Genomic DNA, 8,991 nt, shown 5'->3' on the forward strand with positions numbered 1-8,991 from the left:
GGAATGCCAAGGTCCTCTGGTGCCAGATCCTGCTAAAGCCACAGCTGTTCAATGGCACGCACCTCCTGGTTCCCTTCAGCCCAATGGAGCAATTGTCTTGGAGCACAACCGCCCTCAACAGAACTCCCAAGGAGAGGAGTGCATGCAGCTGTGCAGACCAGCACTTCTCCAGTGTAATGTGCACACCAGATATCTGGGTGTCTTGTCAAAATGCAGATTCTGATTTAGTGGATCCAGGTGGGAAATGGCAAGATGCGTGTTTTCAAGTCTGGTTCCCCTCCCATGTGAGGCTGAGGGTCCTCACCATGAATTTCCAGAAGGTTCTTGGTGCCAGCCTTGCGGTGCAACTCATCGATGTTTTGGGTGATGACCGTGACCTTGCGGCCCTGCTCGTGCAACCGGGCCTCACACTTAGCGATGGCAAGATGCCCCGGGTTAGGCTCCGCACTGTGCATGAGTTCCCGCCGGTAGTGGTAGAACTCCCACACCCGGGATGGATTTTGGGCAAAGGCTTCAGGAGTGGCCAGGTTCTAGGGGTGAGAGAGGAGGTAGGAGTCAGGGAGGGAAAGAAGCACTAATGCTCCAGAGCACAGGCAGCTGTCAGGCGTGGAACCGGCCAACCCTGGAAAACACTGGAAGGCCCCTTTTAGTCTAAAACAGAGGCAAGTAGCCTTGGGAGGGTGCAAGTTGGAACACATTTCCTGTAGGTTCGTGCAGTGTGGCACACACAGGTCAGGGGCCTGGGCACCAGTCTCTGTTCCCATTCTGGGACTAATAGGGACCTTGGAGAAATCGGTTTTAATTTCCCCAATTATGAGGCAGGGAAAATGCAATCTGTCTCATTTACCACTCAAGTAAGTTATTATGAAAAGGAAGTAAAGCAATATGCAGGAAGGGAATTTAGATTGACTCTCCTTTTTCATGGAGCTCCAAAATATGTGAAGCCAGTATCATTTGTCCAGGAAAAAGAAGTGAAATGCAAAACGCCTAACTGAAGTATAATGGCCACAGTTAAAAAATAAGTTTTTAAAACTGTCATTATAGTTACACACACACCACTACATGTATGAAAGTGTATGTATTATATTAACAAAATATATGAAAATAGATTTTTTAAAGTATGATTCTTCTTTTAGGAGAGATAAATCTCATCTGTTGTGAACAAAAAGCAGAGCAGTAGTCATCTGAGGCTGTAAGCTGATGGGGAAACGGTACAAGAAAATCTTTGGCAATGACCAATATATTCCATATCTTGATTGTGGCAATGGTGGTATTATGCATTTTGTTTTACTGTAAAGGTCTCCTTCTACCTGGTAGTAATGTCAGCCTTCATTTGGAGAGTGGATCATCTATGCTGTGGATTATCCACAGCGACCCTATAGTTCCTTCCTTTTTGCCCTGCACTTAGAATACAAGTGGGCTGAAGCAGTTCACAGGTGGCACATCAACCTGGATATATGTCTTGGAACACTGCTGGAGTCACACATATTGACTTCTTTGCTTCTCCACAAACTCTGAGCTGCTATGAAATGACTGCCCATCCCTCTCGAAGCTTCTCCTGACACCTGTTAAGGCCCTCACCCCCTGCTTCTTTAATTCAGAGATTGCTCTCTGTGGCTCCTTTCTTTTGGGATCCCAATGGTCCTCTGTTCTTTCCTGTCCCTTCCTTCACCTTTTTAAAATTATTTTTTACTATTATTTTCAAATATGCAGTACACTGTTTAGACATTTATATAGTTTATGAAATGATCCATGTTTATGAAATGATCCACCTGATTGCTTTCTCTCCTCTGGCTCTCCACCTAGCCATTACATTAATGCTAACTGCATTCCCTATGCCGTGCTTCCCATCCCTGTGACCATCTACCAACTAATTTGCACTTCTTTAACCCTTCACCCCATTCTCCCAGCCCCCCAAACCTTCCTCCCCTCTGGCCCTCACCATATTGTCCTCTGTATTTGTGAGTTTGTTTCTGATTAGTTTGTGCTTTTTGTTCCTGAGGTTCTGCATATAAGTGAAATCGTATGGCATTTATCTTTGACTTATTTCGCTCAGCATAATAACCTCTAGGTCGATCCATGTTGTTGCGAATGGTAGGATTTTATTTTTTTATGGCTGAGTAATATTCCATTGTATATATGAACCATAACTTCTTTATCCAATCGTCTGTTGATGGGTAAAAACTGAGTTTAAAAAAAAAATCATGTCCCCGTAGAACTTATATTTTAATGGCCTTCATATAAAGTTTTGAACATTAAGTCCTAAGCCTTCAATAATTCAACTTTGGTTTTGATATGAAAAGTTCAAAAAAACTATAAAAATGTGTAATGCTTAATTTTACTATCTATAGTAAAGTAATGAATTATTCTAACCAAGGTTTTCTGATTCCCCTTTATTTACTAGAAGAAATCTAATTGTTATCTGAATAAATGCAATCTATACATACCTAGAAAGTAAGGCAAGTTGGCTGCTATGTTTAAATCACAGATCTTAATCATAAAGACATTACGCTGATGCCAAAATGAACAGGACAAATGAGTCATAGTTAATTTCAAAACTTTGTTCTCTGGGTTCCAGGCACGAGTATAGGTTCTGAGTCAAACTCTGTTATGGCTTAATTCAGAAGAGTCTCTTAATGCTCTGGAAACACTACCGACCTGAGATTGCCACTTTCTCCAATAACCTCCAGCTCCTCTGAAGGTCGGAAGCCCACTTTCAGCACTAATGCCAGCCCCTGAAATGACGACTATGTTCTTGGCTTTTGCAAAACACTTCCGAAAATCGGCCATATCTAAAGAGAAAATAAAATATCAATCCAGTGCACCATTTGGATATTTGTATCTCATATTAATTGTCTATACAGGTCTCCCCTGTTACCTGAAAGCAGAGCATTCCTATGAAACCTTGCATAAAATGAAGGAGCAACTACCTTAGGATGCATCTTGCTAATGGATACACAAAATAAATGGACATAAAGTACCAATGCTTATAGACACGGTTCAAAGCTATGTGCTAGAAGCTGAGGTACTGAGTGTAAAGTCCATGTGAGTGTGTATGGACTGATCTCAGGTCCCCTGGACCCCAAAGGCTTCCTTTCCTCCCCAAGTTCACTTCCCTTTGGGGATCTTGCTAATTTCAGCTTCTCTCAGCATCATTATCAAAGGTGAGGACAAGGGCCCCTCAACTGTGAAAAAGTGCTCTGCTCCAAACCTGGACACTTGACTTTCTCCTTTACAGCTCAAATAAGAGTTAGAGTTTTCAGCAAGACAACACAAGACACCTGAGGTAACAGAAGGGAACTGAACACAGAGGATAACATGGCAGCAGATAATTGTGGCTACAGACCATGGCTTACTTTCCAGGTCGAAGGCTTTGTTCCGTAACTCCAGGCACCCTCCCCCGATCTCAGATCAACAGGGAGGGGCAGCAGCCATCATTTAGTGAGGGCTCACTGCACCCCAGGCTCTGTGCCAAGTACTTTATGTGGATCACTAGGTAGAGTGTGCCCCTTAAATAAATGTCTTCATCTCAGGAAAAGAATGAGGAGTCAGACGTAGAATTGCCACCATATCTCTTGGGTAGCAGAGAGTAGGTTAGAGCACAGCACATGGCTGAGCAACACTCTTCTCTACCAGGTACTGAGGCTCTGCAGGCCCGTATAGGTGGGGTAAGTAAATTATGTGGCCCCAGCTGGCCAAGCCTAAGCCATACAGAGCTGAACATAAGCTGCAGAGAGAAGAGGGACTCCCATGCTGCCCTCCACCTGGAAGAACAAGTGCCAGACCAGCATTGCCTGTGGCTGGCCTGAGCCACCGATGCAGACATCTTCCAAGAGTGGCCAACCTGTGCTAAACCACTGAAGATTTCAGCGAAAGTAGAAGTGAGTTCTTCAGCTGATGGAGTAGGCTTTCTGGTCTTCCCCCTTGGAGGTAGTGGTAACCATGGTGCCCCTGAGACTGAAAAGTGTTTACTCTGAGATGGAACAGGTGACTGGCAGGATGGAGGAAAGGAAGAAAGATAGTGGGGTGGAGGCTCACTATAGACTAAAGGCCCAGATATGTTAATTTGTACGTTTTCCTCAGGTAAAGATATACATCATTTCTGTCCAGTAGCAAATTTAACCCCATATTACCCTGTAGGACAGTCTCCAGCTTTCTTCCCCTGCAGAGGTGAGGGGTTTAGAACACAAACTATGTGTGAAAGGCTTAAATGCAAATATTCTGGGAGAACAAAATGTCTTAAATGGACTTGCCTATTAAGAGATCATCTCTGACCTGTCCTGGAAGAAGGGCCTGCCTCAAGAGAAAAGGATTGAGTGGCTTTCTACAAAATCTTGCCCCACACCCACTTCAAATTCAATTCAAAGACATTCCCCTCTAAGTGTAGGAACTTTCAGGTACTTCAAATTCCACTGGAGATGAGGAGGTGGCAGGTTAACAAAGACCTACCTGAATTTGGACGAGCCATTGTTAGGCAAATCTTGGTTCCTGTGGCAGCTGGAGACTTTAATCCACAATATAGCTGGGAAATTAATCTCCTGGGGACAACCTGGAGAGGTCCCATCAGATTTTCTTTGTAGTATGAATTCTTGAGATGGACTTTAGAAAAATCACAGAAATAGAAACAATCAGAAAATACTTGTATTTCTACAAATGTATATATCTTTAGAAAAATCACAAAAATAGAAACAATCAGAAAATACTTGTATTTCTACAAATGTATATATGTACACATATGTATATATGTATGTATGTGTATGTGTGTGTATGTATATATATAGATATACCTCTAGGCTCTCTCATATATACATACATGAATGCCCTTAACAAAAATCTTTAGTAACAGGTCTTCATGGTACTCAGCCTCTAAACTAGCTATTTTCAATTTTTGCTCTCAAGCGCACCTAGGTGCCCTGGAACAGTGTTCTCTAAGTGTAGTCCCCAGATTAGCAGCAATGGCATCACCCGAGATCTTGTGAGAAATACAAAGTCATGGGCTCTACCTCAGGCTCACTGAATCAGAATCTCTGGGGCTTGGGGCTCAAACTGTCTTCTGGTGATTCTTATGACTGCTTAAGTTTCAGAACCACTGCCTTAGAGGTTTGGGAAGGGATGAGATGTGAGAATTCATTTGAAAAACAGGTTCTACTGCTTTTTAAAAGGTATGAAAACCACTGGCCTCTTTGGTTAAAACACAGTTTCTATGAGAATGTAAATTCTGAGAACTGAACTAGACAGGAAAGATATGTACTAATACAACAAATAGGATAAAGATGACATGTCAAAGAAACTTGTGTCTTAAAAAGCACATTTAGTAAAATTTTATCTATCCCTGAGGAATTTTATAAAACAGACAAAGACAATATTTGGATCAATATTTGCATCAAAAGGGCAATTGGCAAAGCTGGTGTCTATCTAGTGGGTCAGATTGTTGGAAGAGCTCAGGATTAAAGTCTGCAGATATAAGAAAAATAGAAAAATAACACATTTCCCAAAAGTTTACGATCCCTTTGGAAGATAACCTATCAAAATTACAAATGCATTTTCTCTTTGGCCTAGCAATCCCAAGTCTGGAAATTTTTACAACAGTGAGTCCTGCACACATCCAAAATGACGTATCTACAGGGTTGTTCCTTAAAGCACAGTCATTAATAGCAAGAGACTAGAAAAAACCCAAATGTCCATCTGCAGGGGACGGGTTCAATACAATGGCGCATTCACAAAAACATGGCTGCAGCAAAAAAACAATGTACATATGGTTCTACTTACATGACATTTGGGAATAAACAAAACTATGGGGACAGAAAATAATATATCAGTGTTAGCCCAAGCAGGAAGGAGTGAATACACAAAGGAGCATGATGGGATTTTGAGGGATGATGGAATTGTCCTACATATTGATTATGGTGATGGTTACATAATTATGTCAGTCAAAACCCATAGCACTCTACACTCAAAAAGGGTTAATTTTACTATATGTAAACTATAAAATAGTTTAAAAATAAAAACAATGGGTATAGAGTTTTAGTTCTTCAAGATAAAGCGTTCTGGAGGTTGGTTGCCCAACAATGTGAAATGTACTCTACTGAATTGTATCCTTAAAAATGGTAAGGATGTAAATTTTATGTGTATCTTACTACAATGAAAAAAAAATGAACCAAGTATAATTAAATGTGATTTGCCAGTGATTCAGCATTTATAAGCAGACAGCTCACTGGCTTCAGAAGTGAGTGTTGGCATCAGAAGGTCAGAGAATATTCAGTTTAAAAATAAATGTCTGGAAGATGATGCTCACAAACCTGTTAGTGCCAAATCAGATTACTGAATTCCATAAATTATCCCAATGTTCAGATTTCACATTAAAAAAATAAATGAAGACATTCTCTCTGATAGTAAAGATCTCCAGAATATAATGTCGAGGGGGAAGTCAGGTGCAAATAGTGTTGTGTCAGAGAAATAGAAGGGGATATGAGTATATACCATAGTACTTAATTGCACTTACTTTTTTAAAAATGGAAAGATTTCTATGAAATTAGTAAAAAGAATTTGGGGTAGAGTGGGACACAGGATATATGGAGACAAGTGGAAGCAAGAATTTTCAATATATATGTTTATATAGTTTGCATTGTCAATGCTCTGTAGCAAAATACCAGGCACACGTGTACCTCTAGTTGAGCAAATTGCAAGGAGAGAGAAGCAGACCATGAAGAACTGAAGGGTGTCTCAGTAAAAGTTAGAAAAGATTATAGGATTTGGGCTTGTGTTAGTTAAGGTTGGAGAGGGTTCAAGGAAGTGAGGCTTCACCTTACTCTGGGTTGGATGCTGTCAGGCAACAGGACACATTGACTGGACATTTTAGTGAATCTTATCTAAAAGGTGGAAGGAGTGAAGTGAAGCTCTATAGAGCTGTCATTACTCAATAAACAGCAGGCTCTGGTATAAGCCAGGATGTTTTGTCATTTTTGTGGTTTAGACATGTTCTTGTTATTGTCTGGGTTCACATCTATTACAGCGTTGTCTTATTTTTGTCCCAACTGACCACGGTCACAGGTAGCCTTGTCTAATGTTGGTGTTCTGTGAAATTATATACATTCGACAGAACGTCAAGGCCTATCAGACAGTGCTAGGCCAAAAAGTTGAAGCAAATCAAATGTCCATCACCTTATAAACCGATAAATGAATTGTGGTCCATCCATACAATACAGTTCAGCAACAAAGAAAAAAAGAAAAAAAGAAAAAAATTGCTTATACAGGTAACGACATGGATGAATTTTTAAAGTATTAGGCAATAGTAATTTGCAATGGGAAAACCTGGCAGACACTACCTTAAGCAAGTGATTGAATTTAACATCCTCAGTAATGACATACTGACTTCATCTACCTCCTGATAGGATGAAATGAGGAGGGCAAAACATCACTTGTGAACTATTTTCCCTCAAAATGCATTAGTTCAGCTTAATTGTAAAAAAACATCAGACAAACCCCATTTGTCTACAGCAAAACTGGCCAGTATTCTTCAAAAAAGTTATTAAGGTTATGAAAGATAAAGACTGGGGACTTGTCCCAGGTTAGAGACTAAGGAAACAGGACAACTAAATGCAATGTGAGATGCTGGATTGGATTCAAGGTATGAAAAGGATCATTAATGGGAGAAATGGCAAAATTTGAATGAAATCTGCAAGTTAGTAAATAGTACTGTACCAATGTAAATGTCCTGGTTTAGATCCCAGTAGTCTAATTACATAAGATGTTAACCTTAGGGGAAATTGGGTAAATCGTACATGGGAACTCTGTGTACTATATTTGCAACATTTCTGTAAACCTGAAATTATTTCAAAATAAAATTGCTTTTGATAAAAGAAAGAAAACCATTATGCTAAGTAAAAGAAACCAAACTCAAAAGACTAATACTATTTAAGACCATTTATATGATATTCTGAAAGGGCAAACTAAAGGTACAGAAATCACAGCTGTGGTTTCCAGGGAATGGAGAAAAGGAGGAGGCAAGGAGGGCCAGGGAACATTTTTAAAGCAATGAAAAATTCTGTCTCTATTTTGTGGTGTTTTTTCAAAACTCACAGAACCTTACAATAAAAAAAAAGTTGAATTTTATAGTATGTAAATTATATTTGAATAAATCTCACTTAAAAACAAGAAACAAGCATGTCAAATTTTCATTGTAACTTGTTTCAGCTGTAACACACACACACACACACACACACACACACACACACACACACGCACGCACGCAGCTTAGAATAGTCAAAAAGAAAAAAATGATGTATGGTTGGTTTCCAGAACACCTCAGAGGACAAGACCCTCTGGCTGCCTGGAGTCATTCCTTCAGAGAATGCAGATCAGAGGCAAAGGGCCCTTGGCTGACTGGCTGCCAGGGGGAGAAGGTGGGCAGTCTCAGATGCCACGACAGCTCAGGAGGGCCACTCTGGAAAGCAGCCTGCAGACTGCAACAGTGGGGATGCCTGACCATCATGAAAATCTCCCCAGTGCTCTATTTAAAGGAATTGTAGGAGGAAATGGCTTGGCATGATTTTCAACCAGGATGAGCATGATAAGCTTTTGGCAAACTTCGATTTGTTCAAAAAACTATTTATTTGGAATACCTCAGTAAGGGACAAATGAGGTGTTACTATAGTTTTCTTTATTTTTAAATTATGGAAAAATTTAAACATATACAAAAATAGAATAATATATGAACTTATGTTCCCATTGCTCAGCTTCAATAATTATCAGATCTTTTTGAATCTTTAAGATATTGTCACAGATGATATTCTTAAACTTGTACATCTTTAAAACTGAAGATTAAAGTACCCAATACTGCCTAACTTTAATAAAACCTCCTTATATGTTGTATGGTTACTTATGCTATCACTTTGAGTTTAATATATACCTTTGATTATTTCTCTCAAAGATGAAGATATCTGATTCTACTGTTGCTTTCTAATATTTTAATTCAGACCAATTTGATCCAGA

The 8,991-nt window shown here is 39.9% G+C and overlaps 1 protein-coding gene across 6 annotated transcripts in view; it reads right to left on the reverse strand.

Annotated features, from left to right (window-relative positions):
• SIRT5 (sirtuin 5) overlaps positions 1-8,991 on the reverse strand; it is a 29,386-nt gene that overhangs the window by 17,265 nt on the left and 3,130 nt on the right. For all 6 annotated transcript variants that reach the window (XM_015587310.2, XM_015587314.2, XM_006909255.3 and 3 more), the window contains 3 exons: positions 4,450-4,599; positions 2,659-2,792; positions 305-530 (listed from right to left, as the gene is read on the reverse strand). In XM_015587310.2, the coding sequence (XP_015442796.1) occupies positions 305-530; positions 2,659-2,792; positions 4,450-4,564 (475 nt within the window). In that variant the 5' untranslated portion in view covers positions 4,565-4,599. The remainder of the gene's footprint in view (positions 1-304; positions 531-2,658; positions 2,793-4,449; positions 4,600-8,991) is intronic.

Source organism: Pteropus alecto, unplaced genomic scaffold, assembly GCF_000325575.1.
Source record: "Pteropus alecto unplaced genomic scaffold, ASM32557v1 scaffold121, whole genome shotgun sequence".
Classification (NCBI taxonomy): domain Eukaryota; kingdom Metazoa; phylum Chordata; class Mammalia; order Chiroptera; family Pteropodidae; genus Pteropus; species Pteropus alecto.